This window comes from Oryctolagus cuniculus, chromosome 11 (genome assembly GCF_964237555.1).
Source record: "Oryctolagus cuniculus chromosome 11, mOryCun1.1, whole genome shotgun sequence".
NCBI classification, from domain to species: domain Eukaryota; kingdom Metazoa; phylum Chordata; class Mammalia; order Lagomorpha; family Leporidae; genus Oryctolagus; species Oryctolagus cuniculus.
In genome coordinates, this window is record NC_091442.1 from 28591110 (window position 1) to 28611482 (window position 20373).

At 53.0% G+C, this 20373-nt stretch overlaps 1 protein-coding gene across 2 annotated transcripts; it reads right to left on the reverse strand.

Annotated features, from left to right (window-relative positions):
• Positions 1–7179: 7179 nt before the first annotated feature.
• On the reverse strand, positions 7180–17373 carry DDRGK1 (DDRGK domain containing 1). Of its 2 annotated transcripts, XM_017341736.3 has the most exons (10): positions 17179–17373; positions 16005–16211; positions 14810–14922; positions 14545–14646; positions 11203–11325; positions 10840–10878; positions 9445–9535; positions 8331–8387; positions 7796–7844; positions 7180–7468 (listed from the first exon to the last, which is right to left on the reverse strand). In XM_017341736.3, exons 1-9 carry the CDS (start codon positions 17267–17269, stop codon positions 7810–7812), a joined length of 858 nt encoding a protein of 285 aa, XP_017197225.2. In that variant the 5' UTR covers positions 17270–17373; the 3' UTR covers positions 7180–7468; positions 7796–7809. The 2 variants fall into 2 exon arrangements, with proteins under 2 accessions (XP_017197225.2, XP_002710966.2); XM_002710920.5 differs by lacking the exon at positions 9445–9535.
• Positions 17374–20373: the final 3000 nt, after the last annotated feature.

A 20373-nucleotide genomic window follows, 5' to 3' on the forward strand; every position in this document is an offset into this window, starting at 1 on the left:
CAAAAATGATTTTAAGGACATTGATTCTGCTTGTATTATTTTTTGAAAGATTTGTTTATTTATTTATTTATTTGAAAGAGTTACACAGAGAGAGGAGAGGCAGAGAGAGAGAGAGAGATCTTCCATCCGCTGGTTCACTCTCCAATTGGCTGCAAAGACCGGAGCTGCGCCGATACAAAGCCAGGAGCCAGGAGCTTTTTCTGGGTCTCCCACGTGGGTGCAGGGACCCAAGGACTTGGCCATCTTCTACTGCTTTCCCAGGCCACAGCAGAGAGCTGGATCAGAAGTGGAGCAGCTGGGACTAGAACCAGCGTCTGTATGGGATGCCGACACTGCAGGTGGCAGCTTTACCCACTACACCACAGCCCCGGCCCCTATTTTCCTTTCATTTTAGCCAATTTCCACTCTACCTCTGTCTTGATTTCAGCGTAAACTTTAATAGTTTCTGTTCCCATTTCACAGAGAATGTGGTTTTGCATCTCTAGAAGCACACCAGGAAAATAAAAGGGTACTATCTGGCTCTGTGCTGATGGATAGGAAAAACTTGTTGAAGTGGATGGTTTTCTGGAAAACGAAATTACAAAAATAAACAAAAATATTACAAGTATCATCCAAGAAATATGTCCTATAAAGCTCTGGACTCAGATGGTTTCATGGAAAAATTCTCTCAGACTTTGACTGCACAGATAATCCTCACCTATAAACATGTATTAGTGCACAGAAAAGACAGAGTGGGGTCTGTTTCATTTCAGGAAGCCACCATTCCTACTCCACTGATTCCTGACGACAGCAGAGAGAGAACTGCAAGCTCAGTTCAGGGGAAATTCTAAAATTCAGTATCACTGTATATGAAATTAAGCGATGAATTTGTTAAATGAGAAAAAACATAAACAGATGCCAAAAAGTCACTCAAAAATTGCTACTAAAAGGATTACTCTTAATTAACCAAAAACAGTTGAAATGAAGATTCAGTATTATATGCTACCATGACTCCCTGTAAAATCAGCAGGGGCTCCGATGGCCTGTTTTACGCCCCCTCTGGATCTGCATGTCCCCTGCCCAACCTTCTTATCAAGTAGACCAGGTGCAGTTCCTGCTTCTCTCCCAGCAGTCGGTTTCAGTTTCCCGCCACCTCTCGGGATCATTCAAATGGACCGGTCATCCTCTGCAGGACCTAGGGGCCACTTCATTCTCTTGCTTCTATAAAGTCCACCCTTGTAGTCCTTGGTGGTTCATTCCCAAGGGCAGCTCCTGCATGTAGCGTGCAGAGTCCTCCCCTGGGATGTACTAGCAGATTTACCTAATAAACCGTAGTCAATCCCAACTGTTAGGGGACAGAGTTGTGGCACAGCAGGTTAAGCCACTGCTAGTGAGGCCAGCATCCCATATGGATGCCAGTTAAGAGTACAAGCTGCTCCACTTCTGATCCAGCTCCCTCTTAATGTACCTGAGAAAGCAGTGGAAGATGGTCCAAGTACTTGTGTCCTTGCACTCATGTGGAAGACTCAGATGAAGTACCTGGTTCCTAACTTCAGCCTGGGCCAGCCCTGGCCATTGTAGCCACTTGTGGAGGGAACCAGCAGATAGATCTCTTTCTCTGCCTTTCAAGTAAATAAATAAATCTTTTAAAAAAAATTGGGGGCCGGTTTGTGGCTTACCGGTAAAGCCACTGCCCGTGATGCCAGCATCCCATATGGGTGCCAGTTTGGTGACCTGACTGCTCCACTTCTGATCCAATTCCCTGCTAATGTGCCTGGGAGAGCAGCGGAAGAAGGGAGAGAGGGAGGTAGACTTGGAAGCAGCTCTGGGCTCCTGGCTTAGGCCTGGCCCAGCTACAGCCATTGCAACCATTTGGGAAGTGAATCAGCAGACGGAAGATCTCTGTCTCTCCCTCTCTCTCTGTAACTCTTTCAAATAAATAAATCTTAAAAAAAAAAAAAAAAAAATCCTACCTGTGAGGTTTGGCTTTTCCCATAACCCCTGAATGGGGATCCCTAACACATAGGATGAAGAGGTCATTAAAACAACTATTTAAGGGCCGCGCTGTGGCTCACTTGGTTAATCCTCCACCTGCAGAGCCAGCATCCCATATGGTCGCTGGGTTCTAGTCTTGGTTGCTCCTCTTCCAGTCCAGCTCTCTGCTGTGGCCCGGGAGGGCAGTGGAGGATGGCCCAAGTGCTTGGGCTCCTGCACCCACATGTGAGACCAGGAAGAAGCACCTGGCTCCTGGCTTCGGATCGGCGCAGCGCCGGCCATGGCGGCCATTTGGAGAGTGAACCAATGGAAGGAAGACCTTTCTCTCTCTCTCTGTCTATAACTCTACCTGTCAAATAATAAAAAATTAAAAAAAAAAACTATTTAAAAGAGTAATAGCATCAGTATTGGTGAGTGTGTAGACAAAGAACATGGTGGTTTTGAGAGTATAAATTGGTACATCCTTTTGGGAGGACAATTTAGCAGTATGAAATAATATGCAATGTGCATACCTTAAGACCCAGCAACCCATGTCTAAGAAGAAACACCATCACAAATAATCTACATATAAAGATAGTTACTGATGTATTTGATTGTAAACGTAAAGAAAAAAAAAGTTAAAGCCCTAAGTACAAATTCTGTACATCATTGTATTATCACAAGATTGATTAGGAGGCGGGCGCTGTGGTGCAGTGGGTAAAGCTGCCACATGCAGTGCCAGCAGCCCATATGGGCACCAGTTCGAGTCCCAACTGCTCCACTTAACCTTTTATGCCACATTGCCAGTCCCACAGCTGAGTTCACCCAATCTCTAAAGAGATTTATTTAAATTGGGGGCTGGCACTGTGGCACAGTGGGTTAAAGCCCCAGCCTATAGCACCAGCATCCCATATGGGCACCGGTTTGAGTGCCAGCTGCTCCACTTCTGATCCAGCTCTCTGCTATGGCCTGGGAAAGCAGCAGATGAACCAACTCCTTGGGCCCCTGCACCCACATGGGAGACCTGCAAGAAGCTCCTGGTTCCTGGCTTAGATCAGCTCAGCTTTGGCCATTGTGGTCATTTAGGGAGTGAACCACCAGCGGAATGGAAGACTTCTCCCTCTGACTCTACCTCTCTCTGTAACTGTCTTTCAAATAAATAAAAATAAATATTAAAAAAATCATAGGAAAAGATGAAAATCTCCTTAATTCAACTTATAAAGTTAGAATGATCTTAATGCTACAATCTGACAAATAATGTAAAAGAAAACTGTGTGACTGATTTAACTGTTGTCTTCCCCAATAGTCTATAGGGTCCATGTGGGTAGAATCCTTTTTTAAAATTCCTACTCCCCAGAATCTGTGAATGATAGGGAAAATGGAAATTAAATTTGTAGATAGAATTAAGGTTTCTGATCAGGCAGTTTTTTTTTTTTTTAATTTTATTTATTTGTTTGAGAGGTAGAGTTACAGTGAAAGGGAGAAACAGAGAGAAAGGTCTTCCATCTGCTGATTCACTCCCCACATGGCTGGAGTTGAGCTGATCTGAAACCAGGAGCTTCTTCCAGGTCTCCCACGTGGGTGCAAGGACCCAAGGACTTGGGCCATCTTCTACTGCTTTCCCAGGCCACAGCAAAGAGCTGGATCAGAAGTGGAGCAGCTGGGACTAGAACTGGCGCCCATATGGGATGCTGGTGCCATAGACAAAGGATTAACCTACTAAGCCACAGTGCCAGCTCCTGATCAGCCATCTTTAAAACAGGATCAGCTTGGATTACTCAGGTCAGCCGGGTGTAATCACAAGGGTTCTTCTAAGTTGTAGGAGGTAGGATGGACAGAGATGCAATAAAACTGACTGCACAGATGGTGAGGGGGCCACAAGCCAAGAAATGGGGGTGGCCTCTGCAAACTCCATAACAGCATCCTGGGACAGGTGTTCAGCGTAGTGACTGAGCTGCCACAGCTAGGGACACCTGCATCCCACATCAGGGTGCCTGGTTTGAGTCCTGGATATGTGCTTCCAATAGTAGGAGGCAGCAGATGATGGCTCAAGTACTTGGGTCCCTGTCACCATGTGGAATACTTGGATGTAGTCTCTGGGCTCCTGACTTTAATCTGGCCCAGACCTGACTGCTGCGGGTATTCAGGGACTGAATCAGCAGATGGAAGACCTTTCTCTTTTAAATACAACAACATCTCCAGAAAGAACAAACCTTTACCTTGATTTTAGCCCACAAGCGTTGGACTACTAATCTACATAATTTAATTAAGTCTGTGTTGTTTTACACACTAACTTGGTGTTATTGTATTATAGCAGCACTGTAAAACTAATACAAACACCTAATAGGAACTTAACATTAGTTGAAAAAATCAAATTGCAAAACCCTTGGGTCTATAGATAAGTAGGTAAAACAGAAATAACTCACTCCCAGAATCTGAATGGCCAAAAAGCAGCTGAATACCTTGAGCCTCCCTGACACAGAAGAGGTGCACATCAGAAACTATCAAATCAGTATAGGTTGTGGCTGCTGTGGCATAGCGGGTGAAGCTGCCGCCTGCGATGCCAGCATCTCATATGGGCGCCAGTTCAGGTCCTGGCTGTTACACTTCTGATCCAGCTCTCTGCTGTGGCCTGGGAAAGCAGTAGAAGACGGCCCAATTCCTTGGGTCCCTGCACCCACGTGGGAGACCCTGAAGAGGCTCTTGGCTCCTGGCTCCTGGCTTCAGATCGGCAAAGCTCCGGCCATTGTCCAATTGGGGAGTGAACCAGCGGATGGAAGACCTGTGTGTGTGTGTGTGTGTGTGTAACTCTTTCAAATAAATAAATCTTTAAAAAAAAATCAGTATAGGTCATTGGCATCATCCTCTGGGGTCCTCCATCATGTCACTGGGAAGGAGACTTGGGGCTTCTCTGGGATGACAGCGCAGTTAGATCTCAATGCCAAATCGGGGACAGATGAGGCACTTTAATCCATGCTAAAGTCTGGATGTTTGTACTAAAACTTTTTTACAGCTGTACCAGCTTTATGGGGATATGAAAACCCCTGGAACTGGGCCAAAGATTCCTGGGAATTACCAGTAAAGGTCACGGAGGTTATCTAGAACGATATAAAGCCGTAACTGCAATGGTTATGATCCAAGCATGCTGGAGTTTTTACATGCTGTTTCATGAACGGATACGCTGTTTACACACACAGAGGCCCCCATGAAAATTAAGTTAAAGGAAAACGGGGGGGGGGGGGGGGGAAGCGTGCATTTTCCTTACCATTCTTCTGCATGATCTGCACATTTTGCTTTAGATAGGTGATTTGTGCTTTTCTTATATTCTGCAGGGTTCCCTGTGACATTTCATTTTCTGTTTTTATATAATTGATGCCTTATTTTATGATGCTAACAGAGACTCCTCTATACCCATAAACCCTACTGCAAAACACTGAGATACAAGATAAAAAGGAGTACAAGTCACCACCCCGACTAAGCTCCATTAATTCACAGCTGCTTGAGAAGCATGAGAGTCCTTCTTAAAGGCCAAGCAGAATACTAACATTCTTCTTGCACCATGGAAGTTAGGCTATCAACTTCACGAGAATATACAATCCAAAAATATGTTACCAGACTTAATTTTTGTAAAGGCTTTGTGAACTTCTTACCCTGACCCTGCAGACAAACGTGTGGTGGCTGAAGGAAACTTCTGTCACCTGCCCTTGTGTCTTCACTTGCCACTTCCTCTCCTGTGCTGCAGCCAGTACTATTAATGCAGTACACTAACAGCTCAAACACTGAAAATACACTAAGGGCTGCAGGTATTCTCCACGCTGAATTCCTGGGACACTGAGTCTTGGCTTCCAGCTTGTGAGGTACCACGTGCCCTTCTCCCACGCCTGGCCCTGGGGATGGGACGCCGGGGCAGCCTCAGCCATCTCACTACCTGCAGGGCAGAGGCAGAGGATGGCAGAGGGCAAGGACGGAAGAGCCCCTGAATTGTGGCCTTGCTCTTTTTTTAATTACTTGCAGATTTACTGCCCGTCTCCCACCCCAGTCCTCAGCCCTGGCTGTACATTGGAATCCCCTACTAATGCTCTCTGGGTCTATGCTCAGGGGTTCTCATTCAGCTGGTCCTAGGCGCAGCCTGGCCTGAGACTACAGGAAACTCCCCTGGTGATATAATGAACTGGGGCTGGGAACCCCGGATCTAGCTGTACATTTGACCTCATCCTGTGGTTATCTATGTCTGCTTCTTCCCTCTCCAACTAGATTATGGGCCCCAGATGGCCTCCCAAACAATGTTTGTAGTCCTTCACAAACTGATTCCAAGTGCCTGTTGCTGATGGAAGTAGCACCCGTCAACCCCTCAGGAAGGCCCTGCCCTGGAAGCCTGATGCCCTGCCTTGGCATCACCATCCACTTAGATGGTCCCCACTGAGCTAGAACAGAATGCTGTCTCCCCCACCGGGCACCAGAGGGAGCAGCTGGTTTGTGTTCAGAGGCCACCTTGCATAAGAACTACCCATTTAAACACGTGCCTCTCGTTGAGCACAGGTGCTCACACCACAAACAGCTCCCAGGACACATGCGTCTCCCACGGCACACTCACCCCTCAGAGGATGGTCCTCACATCCACCAGGGCGTGGGATCACCTACACATCCACCAGGGCGTGGGATCACCTACACCATTTAACTGGTTTTGATGGGAGGTGTAGGGCCGGATTCACAAAGGACTGACCACATGAGCCACGTCTCTCCACTGCACAGTTCTGTCCTGTTGAAGCCAGCCCTCCCCTTCCTTCCACCTGCCCCCCAGCAGCTGGCCCAGCCCCTCTCCTGCACTCCCCTCCCTTCTAAAGGCTGACGCTCCCCAGGACTCCATCCCTGCCCTTCTCATTAACTCTTCTCCTTGGGGGCTCTCAGCCCTACTTAGGGCTCCTCAATCTGTATTAAACACAATGAGAACTCCCTCCCCAGTTCAGACAGATAAGGCCTAAGAGGCTTCCCTACTTTTACTCCACGGGGGTCAGAGGGAGAGAAATACCTCATCTAGGTCTTGGGGACTGGGCTACAAAGCAGAACAGAACACAGTAAGCATACAACAAGGGTTTCCTGAGTGAATGAATTCATAAAAATGGACTGCCACCAGCTGCCAAGGGACCCTCCCTTCTGAGGCCTAGACGTCACCTGCTCATCCAGGATCCGAGGCCAGGCCCTTCGGCTACACCAAGCACACCAAGCTCAGCGGTGCTCACAGGCCTTTAATCTGCAACTGCCTGGCCACACTCCATCCCTACCACAGGCTGGTGGGGAGGGTTGGCCATACCAGCTCCAAGTCCAAGTCCAAGAGGGAAGGGCTAGGGTCAGGCTGGGGCTTGGGCAGGGGACTCCCGGCCCCACGCGATGAGGGAGTTGCTGGCCTGGGCAAGCTCAGTGATGGACACCCGGCCTCGCTGTCGGATGAAGTTGGCCACAGCAGCCAGCTCCTCAGGGGTGATGTAGATGAACTTGCCCCGGTCGTCAATCACACCTGTGGGCACAGGCAGGTTGTGGGGCTGCGCCCTCGTGGACTGGCCTGAGGGGGCCTGCCCACTGCTCGCAGCTGCCCCAGATCCCTTCAGGTCTCCAGCGTGCCTGTCCTGTCTTGGCGAGGCATCTCAACTCAGGCTTGCCTTCCCGTCCTGCTCACCCCACACCATCCCAGGCTTCAGGGTGCCCTCCTTGTAACTGCATGCAGCTACTTAGTGCCCTTCTTTGCACTTCCCTCCCAGGTCCGGGATGCTCATCCTGCAGCCCCCTGTGGCTAGACATTCCCCAAGGCCAGGTTGGGCAGTGACTGATTCTCATCCTGTCTCACCTGTTAGAGTCCCCTCAGCCAGCAAGTCCTGGATACGGTTTATGGTGTCCTAGGAGGAGAACAGTTCTCAGAGCAGAGGCGGGTACTGACGTCCCCAAAACAAACACCTGCAATCCTCCTCTCACTGTAACCAAATCACCTTCCCCTCTCATAGCACCCCCAACTCTGTGCTTGTCATCTGGACGGGCCCTTGGGAGAACCGGCTCAGCAGAACCCCACCCCACCCCAGGCCCTCCTCCGGAGAGCTGAGCGGAGCAGTGGTGATGTCTAGTCACCAGGCTGGTGCAGCCTGTCTGCAAGAGAGTTGTCAAGGTAACTGGACTCGGCTGGGGCTGGTGGGATGAGAGGTTTGGATTGTTCTTCTTCTCCTCTGCCTGTTATTCCATCTATCAAAAATGAAGACTGCTGGGTGTCAAGAGTTTCCTCCACTCTACTCACTCTCACTGGGAGCAAGGGACATCAAGACTCTATTTTTAGGGTAGGCCTCCTCTGCCAGCTACACTGACCCCATAGGAGGCCACCTTCCAGGGCTTACCTGAGTCCGCAGGCCCACCTGGGAAGCCAGATCTTCCAGGAGCACAACCTTGGACTGCTGTAAGGAGGGAAAGGGGGCACGCTCAGCACGGGCAGTGCCTCTCAGCCTGGCTACCTTCTGAGCTGTCTGTAATGGGTAGCTGGATCAGCACTGCCCATGTTCCTGTGGGAGAGCCTTGCTTCCCTCACAAAGACAAACTCCCACAATCACCCTCACACAGGGGCATGCACACTTGTAAGTGCTTTCATTCCCCATCTGGGAGGAGGGATCTGCCCCAAACCACCACCAGCCTCCTGCCCAGTCCTGGACGGGGTGTGGGGGGGCTACTAGAGACAGACGCGCCAGGGCCCACTGCCTCCTTTTCCTCTGCATCTAGCCCTATCTTTTTAACATCACAGACACGCTGGAGAAAGGGAGTGATAGTCACCAAAAGCTATTTTTAAAAACTGTCGCCAGGACTTGTATTTGCTGAGGACCTACCAGGACAATGTGGCGCTGAGAAAGTGGGACATGATGGTAAACAAACACAGCTCCTACCCTTGAACTCACAGGCCACCTGGTGGGACAGGTGAGCACATGGACAGGAGAGCAGATAAGGCCCCCCAAGTCCTGGGCTCTCTGCAGGCAGTGGGAGCTTATTGCTGCGTCACCTTTGCTTCAGCCCCTGGGCTTGGACGCCCCACAACCCTGACATGCCCACACTTCTTTCCACCCATCCTCTTCACACATCAGCAGCACAGAGACCTCCCTTAAAATAACCGCCACTAACACTGCTGAGTGCTTGCCCCGTTCCACGTGCTGCCCTCACACCGCAGTGGAAACTTCAGTTGCGGGGCACAGCTGAGGGTCCACATGGGAAACACGGGCAGGTGCCCCAGCCTCCCCCACAGACAGCATGGGACGTGAGAGAAGGCGGGCAGTCCTTCACATTTCCATGATCTTCCACAGCGAGTGAGCTGGAGGAGGAGTGACACGGTGACACCTTCCCGGCTGCAGATGGCATGTGACTTGTTTGAAATGCCAAACCGAATGTGCCAACAGGGAGGCGAGTGAGAGGCGGCTGGGTCGGGGGTGGGCAAGCACAAGGTGATCTGGCCAGCCGGCCTCTACCTACCACGCAGAGAGCAGGAATAGAGATCTAGTGACAGCTCGGAGCAGGGACGTGACATCACCACAGCTGGTCCCCGAGGACCCGGGCTGAGGTGCTGTTAAGGCCAAAAGCACATTTGGTAACAAACCGACAAACCCGACCTTGGTCAGGAGGGCGAGGGGCCTGACAAGACTCAGCCACCCCATACGTCACAGGAACTACACTGTGTAGAAATGCTCTCTGGCTCTCAAACTTTAGGACGGAAGGGCCTGTCTCCTTGAAGCGAGAAGGAAGGTGAGTGGGATGAATTTCAGAAGGTCTCCTTCTCCTTGCAAGACAGCAGCTCTGGGAGACTCACCACCAGCAGAACCCCTAAGCTCCCAGAGTTTATGGGCGCCCCCATGAGTGGCACCTCCAGGGAGTGATCAAGGGTGAGGTCAGAACTGCCCAGGGGGCCTCCCCTCTGCAGAGGAGAGGGGCACACTGAAGCTGACCCCCTCCTCTCAATCCACCTCGGAAGGCTTCCTGGAGGAGAGACCATGTTGCTGTCTCCTAGGCAGGTGAGGACGGCGAGTTCCCAACAGCAGTGGTCAGTATGAGCTATCCTGCCTGCCCTGGTGGACAAAGCCCTCCATCAGAGGGGGACACACCAGCCTGAGGCTGCGGCCGGCCAGCCTCTCTCCCTCTAAGGAACCCGGGGCCCCAGGCTGCTGAGAGGCATCAAAACACTGCTGTCTCTCAGGAGAGGTGGGGGGAGGATTATGCAAGTCCCGGCTCCCTGGCAGCCCGGGTACCACCTCCACCATCGCCCCCGCTCCCTCTGCACCGCTTCCCTCAGCCGCCTCTGCACCTCTGAGCTGCACTGGCAAACCTGTCCCCTCACCACATCCTCTGTGGGAGGCAGGGCTGCCGAGCGAGATGCTCTTACGCAACCCCGAGCGGCATCGTGTGGCCTGCACAGCGGCTGCAGACGGAGGGAGCCCACCGCTGCCTCGCTCACCCTACACTCCCAAGGAAACACCATCCTGTCTCCGCGCCAGACCCAAGTTCCCAGCAGGAGCACGTGGCAGAGCCTCCGTGTGGAAGGACTGACAGGAAACACACGTGGAGAGGCTTGGAAACACGGTGACTCACCGAGCGTGGGGTCTGAGGAGCAGGGGAGCTGTCAAAGCCTGGGTGTGCGGAAGCCATCAAAGGCCCGTGCCGCCCACACACACCCAGCCCCGCTCCACACTCGGGTGGAGGAGAAGGGCCTCCCCTCGCTAGGGCCCAGCAGCTCAGCCTCTGGGCCTCCCTGCATGAACCTGATGGACCTCCCACAGCCCCACACATGTCTGCCCCTCTGGGCCTGAGGAGAAGGCACACAACACGCACACGCAAGGCAGGGACCGACGCTCATGCTGGTTCGCAGCCTCTCACCTTAATGTAGTTGACGAATTCTGTCAGGAAGCTGTGGGACTGGAGGGGCAGAGAAGTCACAGTGAGCCCCCCGACAGGGACCACCAGGGTCTGTGCTGGCCCACCTCCCAGGACTGCCACCTGCCCGGGGGCCTGTCCACCCACCTGCCCGCCTGCCCACACAAGCGGCAGCGCCTCCTGAGATGAGGGTTCGGGGGCACCACCTCCACTGTGGACAAGACTTCGCGCCACCACAGCCTGGGGGACTGACATCCACTCCCTTCTCCCTGCCCGGCCAGTGTCTGGGATGGGAGGGTAGCCCTGGTCTAGCATGTGTGGCCTGGATGGGTGCAGGGAGGGGCTCCCCAGGGGCAGCAGGCACACCTGTTCCTCAGTCATGGTCTCGCCCACGCCCTCCTCCTCCACCACGAAGCTCTCCTTCAGTTTCAGGTACTCTTCGTGCTCCCGCTGGGCCTGCTCCTCCCGGGCCTTCCTCTCCTCCTCCTCCTGTGGACACAGAGGAGCAAGAGTCGGGTATCTGGGACACGTGCCCACCCAATCACAGCTCTGGTCCTCGCTTCCCTGCAGGGCACTAGGGCCTAAGGTCCAGCTCTTACTCAGCGACAAAGCTCCTTAAAGGCTGCGACTCCCCAGGCTCCAAGCTGAACAACAGACAGAGGCCCCGCCCGTCATCAGCCCCCACCCCACGCAGACAAATGCCACTCAGCCCCCTCCGCTCCCTCCTTGCTCAGGGATCTACCTGGTGAAAATCTCTCGACTGGCCTGCCATGATGCCACTCCACCACGCCCTGTAGCCACACCTGCCCTCTCTACCCTGTCCTGTCCATGCTTCACGAACAAACAGCCAGCCTCCATTTCCTCTCCTCTTATTCACCAGCCCCCGAAACCCTCCCCACCAACTCTGCAGAGACCTTGGGCACAGCAACCTGCCCTTCTTTCCCCCTGCATTCTCCTGGCTCCCCTGCAGCTCCCTGGGGCATCACCACCCCTGCCCCTTCTCTCTCCTCCGCACTCTCACTGAACACCTTGCTCATGTCCAAAGCACTGATAACCACCTCCTCATCAGCGACTGTCACAGCTGTATCTCTGCCCAAATCTCTCCTCCTAAACACATGACAGCCCTTGTGACACACCCGCCTGGGCCATCCATCTCACAGGCACCAGACCCCACGATCTCCTCACATCCAGTCCTCCTGCTGAGCCCAGGCTCGGGGAGTCACACAGCCATTCAGCCTGCTGCCCAGGTCAGAAATGAGGCCCTATCTCCCAATTATCTAACTTCTAGAAAATGCCTCAGTCCACCCCTGTTGCTCCCTTGTCATCCCCACATAGTACAACAGCCTCCTCCTAAATCCAATCCATTTTCCAGGACACTGACAAAAAAAAAATTCTTTTTAAATATTTTATTTACTTGAAAGGCACAGTTAAACAAAAAGAAAACCGAGGAGAGAGAGAGGTTTTCCATTCGCTGGTTCACTTACTCTCCCAGCGGCCACAATGGCTAGGACTGGGCTAGACAAATGCCAGGAGCCAGGAGCTTCTTCCAAGTCCCCTACGTGGGTGCAGGGGCCCAAGCACTCGGGCGATCTGCTGCTGCTTTCCCAAGTGCATTAGCAGGGAGTTGGATTGGCAGTGGAGCAACTAGGAATTAAACCAGTGCCCAAGTGGGATGCTGGTGCTGCAAACAGTGGCTTAACCTGTTACACCACAGTGCCGGTCCCCGAGAAAAATTTTTTTAAAACATGAAGGTAATGGCCGACGCAGTGGCACACTAGGTTAATCCTCCGCCTGCGGCGCCAGCATCCCATATGGGCGCCAAGTTCTAGTCCTGGTTGCTCTTCTTCCAGTCCAGCTCTCTGCTGTGGCCCGGGAAGGCAGTGGAGGATAGCCCAAGTGCTTGGGCCCTGCACCCCATGGGAGACCAGGAGGTAGCACCTGGCTCCTGGCTTTAGATCAGCGTGGTACGCCGGCTGCAGCACGCTGGCCATAGTGGCCATTTGGGGGGTGAACCAATGGAAAAGGAAGACCTTTCTCTCTGTCTCTCTCTCTCACTGTCTAACTCTGCCTGTCAAACACACACACACACACACACACAAACCATGAAGGTAGGGGGCTGGTGTTGTGGCACAGTGCATTAAGTTGCCTCCTGTGATGCTGGTATCCTGTTTTGGAGTACTGGTTCAAGTACTAGCTGCTCCACTTCTGATCCTGTTGCAGAAGATGGCCCAAGTACTTGGGCACTTGCCACCCACGAGGGAGAACCAGATGGAGTTCCTATCTCCTGGCTTCAGCCTGGCTCAGTCCAGGCCATAGCAGCCATTTGGGTAGTGAACCAGTAGATGAAAGATATCAATCTGTCTCGCTGGCGCCGCGGATCACTAGGCTAATCCTCCACCTAGTGGCGCCGGCACACCGGGTTCTAGTCCCGGTCGGGGCGCCGGATTCTGTCCCGGTTGCCCCTCTTCCAGGCCAGCTCTCTGCTCTGGCCAGGGAGTGCAGTGGAGGATGGCCTAAGTCCTTGGGCCCTGCACCCCATGGGAGACCTGGCTCCTGCCATCGGATCAGCACGGTGTGCCGGCTGCAGCGCGCTGGCTGCGGCGGCCATTGGAGGGTGAACCAACGGCAAAAGGAAGACCTTTCTCTCTGTCTCTCTCTCACTGTCCACTCTGCCTGTCAAAAAAAAAAAAAAAAAAAAAAGATATCAATCTGTCTCCTCTCTCTGCCTCTGTCACTCTGCCTTTCAAATAAATAAAATCTTGCAAAAAAAAAAAAAAAAAGCTCTTTATACAACACACGAAGGTAAAGCTGGGGCAGGGGATATTCAAGATGAGCCTGAACCCAGTGCCAGAAAACAAGAAAATGCTCAGAAAGCAATGAGGGGATGGGAAATGTACACATCAGCCGTCTGAAAGGGCCCCCAGTAGTTAACACAGAACAATCTGGCAAGAAGATAGATAACATGCTACTGGGTTATAACACAATGTACAAGACAAATACAAGTCCATGTGGATGAGAAGAAATGGCTGGATAAATATGCCCTTCAAGTGGATGAAAACAGAAACATTAAAACAAAAAATCGAGGGAACTGTGTACGGGAGGAAGAGCTAGGCCATCTAAGGGCATTAGGCAGGATAGGTATTCAGAAAGGTGGAAAGCTGTCTCGGCGAGTACAGAGGAGCCTGCTGTGTTCCGGCCCAGTCACTACAGCACCCACAGCCAGGCTTCCTGCCATCCAGGGTCCCGGGACAACAGGTCTTCCCAGCTGTGGAAGCCCTGGCCCTCCCACGCTACACCCATCTGTGCCATTCCCTTTCTTGGGAAGCTGGTTCTCAGACCAGAGGAAGCATCGGGCGCACCAACATCCGCCAACCGCCGCTCCTGAGCCCCTGCCCCATGCCAGGCCCTGATGGATCCACCCTCTCTTCCCAGTACCTTTAACAGCGTCAAGGCCCTCACTTCTCAGTCCCCTCTCGCCCCAGCCACCCCGCCCCCTCAGTGTGCTCTGACGGCACCAGGAGCACTCCATAACCCTAAGTGCACTGGAAACCTCAGCGCAGGCTCTGCTTTGCAGGAGCATCGACTCCAGCAACCAAGTAAACCAGGCCCGCCCTCGTGCCTGCTCCACGGCCCACCTTCCAGGCGGGAGAATCGGGGGAGCTGCATGGGCAGCAGGACCGGCGAACCGGGGTCAGAGGTCAGCCTCACCTTCTGCTCCTCCTCCAGGCGAAGCCGCTCTTCCTCCTTCTTCCACTCGGCCTCACGCTGGGACTCGAGGCGCTTCCGCTCCTCCCGCTCAGCCTCCTCTGCCTGGAGACAGGTCTTCATGGGGGCACATCCCCCGCCCCCAGCTAGAGGCTGGCCCTCCCAGACCACCCAGGGCCCAGACTCTGCCCATAGGAGCCCCGAGGGGAACAGGGAGGGTGGGGCTCTTCCCCACTCCCCAGAGCTGCACCCCAGCCCTCCTGCTTGCCTCGCGCTGGGCTTTGCGCGCTTGCTTCTCCTCTAGCTTCCGTAATTTCTTGGCTCCAATTTTCCCAGACACATGTGCTTCCACTGGCTTCTCAACACCTTCTTCTTCCTGGGCTGAGTAAGGTCAGAGAAAGACAGTTCAGGTCCTAGCCCGACAGGGCTGCTGCTGCTGACGCCACCCCTCGCTTGTCCCCCTCCTCACAGGGAGTCTCCTCCCCTTCCTGTGGATGTCACCAGTCCCGCTGTGCCCTCCAGACATCCGCTATGAACGTGTGTGTGTGTGTGTGTGTACGGGCACGTGTGTGCTGGAGTGGGGAGGGGGCTGCAGGACAAAGTAAAAGGTGACAGACTTAGATACTGCATCACTGTAAGAGGGAGGCGCTAGGTGCCAACAGCCCAGTGTCAGGAACGCGGGCAGGACGTCCAGGCTTGCAGAGATCTCTGGTTTCTCTCTGGGCCAAAATTCCAGGCCAGAATGGCCTCATAGAGAAATTCACCTGGGCCCCAAATCTGAAATTCTCCTTGCTATAGTCAGAAACTGTTGAGGGTTCTAGGATCGGCCACTGGCCAGGATTATCCTTTGTCCCACCACAGCCAATCCAACATGGCAGCCCCATCAGAGGGCTAACCCAGGGCCAGCTAAAGTTACACACACACACACCCCCCATGCTGAGCAGCAGGGGTGTCTGACCTCAAGTCAGATGGGGGGATGGCACAACAGTGGGTTTCTTTTTGAACCAAAGGAGCTCATTTCCAAGGGTACGAAGCAAAAGTCCCAGATGCCCCCTCCTAGGCTCAAGGCAGCGATCAGGGGCCAGAGAAGAGACGCTCCTCTCACATTCTAAAGGCCCTGTTGGTCTGGCAGCACCAGGGATACGGGGGCCTCTGTGTCAACCGAATGTCTCATCTCCAAATCCTACTGGGGTTACAAGGAACCCCGACTCCAAGGACGGTGCTGGGATATAAGGAGGAGACTGAGGAACCCTCTGGATGGTCTGAAGACTTGCCCACCTGCTTGGACACTAAGAGCCTGCACGAAGGAAGCGGAAGCTGGGTCAGCGGAGTAGGGGTCAGGGCCTGGAACTGTCGGCCCCCAAAATGACAGCCCAGGTCCCAAGTCTTCTCCAACACCACCCTGGGCTTTACATCCCACTCCCTTCCTAGTGCCCTGCCCCACCAGGCTGCGTCCTTCTTACCAGGAATGGCACCTTCCTCCTCGTTCTCATCTGCTTCTGTCCAGGCTGCCCGCTGTGCTCGACGCTGGGCCTGCAGCCGGCTGCCCAGGTCCCTTCGGCGCCGGGGCCTGCCTCCAGGTCTGTGCTCCTCCGGCTCCAGAGGCCGAGACTGGGGCACCCGGCCTGCCTCTACTGGCTCCGCCTCATGATGCGGGGACTCTTGACCAGCTTGGGGAAGAGAACACAAGCTGCTGACGGCAGGTGGAGCAGCCTGCTGGGAGCCCCAACTTCCTTCCAGACTCCCAGCATCCACAGCGGTCTGACCATCCAGGCCTCTGCAACGCAGACCTACCCCTTGGTCCCATGTGGCAAGCTCTCTCCCTCCTGCTCGTGTTGGAACTCTCCTCTTCCCTCGAGGCCTCACCTTTCCAACTGACCTGTCAGGGGACTCCCACCCTGGCGTCTCCAGATGTCATCAAATGCCCACTGCAGGCCTTCTACTTCCTGCCTTGGCTGCCATGATTTTATCTGGGATGTACACTTCCCAGGTGGGGGCTGCATCTCCCCTCCCGGAAAGACTCATAGGCTACCTGCCTCACCCACCTCTCTCCCGTCCTTGAAGCCTGCAGGTGCCAAGGCAGCCCGGGGGCCCAGAGACACACATAAATAAATCCACTGCTCATACTAAATGGGGGTGGGGAGGTGCGACCGATGTGTCTGCGTCCCGGCCAAGGACATGGTCTTCTGGTCAGGTGCACGAGATAGGAGGGAAGGGCAAGCCGGCATAGCTGCCCTATTGGGAGGAGACGCAGAAAACACTCAGACGTGCAGGGGACGGCCCAGCAGCCGGCCCTGGAGTGGGAAACCCCGGAGGCCTTCCCAACGGACATCACGCAGATGATGGGGGGCAGAGTGTGTTTGCCCGAGTCTGGCTCCTCTGGGCCTGGAGGTCTGAAGCGCCACGGGGCGAAGAGAGCAGCCCGCAGAACGCTGGGCTCACGCCGGGCTCTAGGCCGCCACCTCCCCCACGCCCCCAAACGCGCATGCTCCCAGCCTGCCGGCCGCGCGCCGCAGATCCTCGTCAGCCAGCGCAGGTACGCCGGCGCATGCGCAGGAGCCGCGGCGCCGCGGCCGGGGCGATCCGAGGGCCCGAGAGCCGCGGCTAGGCTGGCCCCGGCGCGGCGGCGCTTCCTACCTGCTGCCGCCCGGCGCCGGCTGCGAGTTAGGAAGAAGATAAGGCCGACAAGGACAACTGCCGCTACCAAGTACACCGCGAGCGCCACCATGGCCACGGCCTCCGGGCGCCACAAACGCGCCCGCCCCGAAACCCGGAGTTTCCCAGGCCCCGCCCAGCGCCCCTGCAGCCCCGCCCTTTCCAACGTAAGCCCCGCCCATTTCCCGACCCCGCCCAGGCCACGCACTTCGCAGGCAGGCTTCAATTTTTCGAAGCTGTGCTTCCGGGGTGTAAAAAATGTTAGGTGAAAATTTTCACAAACGGTTATGTACAACATGTAATGTGGCTTTAAAAAAATCACCAAACGGGCCGGCGCTGTGGCGCAGCAGGTGAAGCCGCCATGTGCAGCGGCATCGCACATGGGCGCCGGTTCGAGTCCTGGCTGCTCCTCTTCCCATCCAGCTCCCTACTATGGTCTGGGAAAGCAGCAGCAGATGGCCCAAGTTCTTGGGCCCCTGCACCCACGTGGGAGACTCGGAAGAAACTCCTGGTTTCGACCTGGCCCAGACCCGTTGTTGCAGACATTTGGGGAGTGAATAAGCAGATGGAAAATAAATAAATAAATACATCCTTAAGAAAGTTAAAATCACTAAGCAATACCACAGAGTGTTTATGAAAATAAATGTGGGAAAAGTACAGAAAAAGGCGCTTGAGATTGACAGTGCAGTTCCCGGCTTATGCAAGTGGGAAGGCAGCAGAAGGCGCAGGTACCTGGGCCTCCGCCACCCATGTGGGAGACCGGATATGGAGTTCTTGGCACCAGGTTTCAGTTTGGCCAGACCCAGCCACTGCAGCCACTCAAATAAATAACTGCCTTTCAAGTTTAAAAATAAAATGAGAGGGAGAGAGAACAAATTTTGCATTTAAATAAATTGTAAATTGTGATGTATTTTTTACTCACACCTGCAGTCATCTTTAAAAAACAAAACTAGCTTTATTAGGTTGCAGACAAATTATGATCCAGTTTTCCAGAGTAAGCATTTGATGCAACCACAGGGAGTTTAGATTTTATTTTTAAAAAATACTTATTTATTTGAAAGGCAGAGTTATAAAAACAGAGAGAGAGAGAGAGAGAGGTAGCTTCCATCTGCTGGGTCACTCCCTAAATGGCCACAATGGCAGGAGCTGGACCAATCCAAAGCCAGAGGCCAGGAGCTTCACTGGGTCTCCCATGTGGGCAGCATTATGTCTCCCAAAGCCAGTAGCCAGAAACTCCATCCTGATCTTTACCACATGGATGGCAGTGACCCAAGCACTTGGGCCATTTTCCACTGCTTTCTTGGGTGCATTAGCAGGGAGCTGAATCGGAAGTGGAGCAGCCAGGACTAGAACTGGCACCTACATGTGATGCCAGTGCTGCAGGTAGCAGCTTTACTCATTACACCACAAGGCCAACCCCATCGGGGTGTAGATTTTAAATTCCTGTAAATGTTTAGGATCTGGGGCTGACTTTATGGTGCACCAGTCAAGCCATGCACCTGTGGGAATCCCAGCTGCTCCGCTTCCAATCCAGCTTCCTGCTAATGCACCTGGGAAGGCAGCAGAAGATGGCAAAAGTACTGAGGTCCTTGCCATCCATGCGATCAGGATGGAGTTTCTGGCTCCTGGCGTTGGCCTGGCCCATACATAGCCATTTGGGAAGTAAACAAGCGGATGGAAGATTATCTCTACTGCTCCCTCTCTCTGTCACTCTTTTTTTTTTTTTTAAAGATTATTTTTATTTGAGAGGCAGAGTTACAGAGAGAGCTTCTTCCAAATCTCCCACATGGGTTCAAGGACCTAAGCACTTAGGCCATCTTCCACCGCCTTCCCAGGCCATTAGCAGGGAGCTGAATTGGAAGTGGAGCAGCTTGGACATGAATTGGCACTCATATGGGATGCTAGTGCTGCAGGCGGAGGCTTAACTTACTACGCCAGAGCACTGGCCCCAAATAAAAATAATCTTAATGTTTAAAAACATGTTTAAGAACTATAAAATGCTCAATTAAATTGTTTTAAAAAAACACCTGGAGCCTGAATATGAACTAAATCTTTTTATTATTATTATTACTATTATTATTATTTGAAAAGCAGAGAGACAGATTTTCCATCCAGTGGTTCACTCTCCAAATGTCAACAACAGCTAGGGCTGGACCAGGCCAAAGCCAGGAGACTCAATGCAATCTGGTCTCTCATATGGATGGCAAGGACCCAAGCACTTAAGCCATTTTGAAGCATTCCCTGCTGCTTCCTGGGGTACCCAGTGGCAGGAAGCTGGAATCAGGAGCATAGCTGATACAGGAACCCAGACATTCCAGACATGTGACACGGGCTTCCCAAGTGGCATCTTAACCATTGCTCCAAATGCTAACCTCTAGAAATAATTTTTAAATGAGCAAAAATCCCAATATAGTTGAAATAAAAATGACATTGTTGATAATTATTGATATTGGGTGATAAATGTACAGGGACTCATTCATTTTTTTTAAAGATTTATTTTATTATTTGAAAGAGAGGTCTTCCATCCACTAGTTCACTCCCCAAATGACAGTAACAGCAAGAGCTGAGCTGATCTGAAGCCAGGAGCCAGGAGCCAGGAGCTTCTTCTGAGTCTCCCACGTGGGTGCAGGGGCCCAAGGACTTGGGCCATCTTCCACTGCTTTCCCAGGCCATAACAGAGAGCTGGATCGGAAGTGGAGCAGCTCGGACTAACTAGCGCCATATGGGATGCCTGCACAGCAGGCAGCGGCTTTACCCATTACGCCACAGCTCCAGCCCCAGAAGACATCTGTCTTTATCTCTCTGCCTTTTAAATAAAACAATAATTAAATAAGTAAAAAGTAAAAATTCAGTGTCAGTTCAAGTCCCAGCTGCTCTATTTCTGATCCAGCTCTCTCTGCCTTTCAAATAAATAAAATAAATCACAGTTCTCAGCACTGACTACGGTCCATCATATCTGTGCGTGGTACACTGGTGGCTACACCCACATCCCTGACAAGCTCTTCCTAGCCTGAGCCTGGAGCTGAAGCTGTAGACATCCGGGAGATAGTAGGTTTGCTGAGGACAATCCTGGGGTCTAAGAAAGTTCTCTGAGGTTATCAGAGAGCAGCAGCATGAGGGAAACTGGCTAATCAAGCATCCAGAGGCCTCCAGACTCCCAATGCCCCCTCCCAGAGG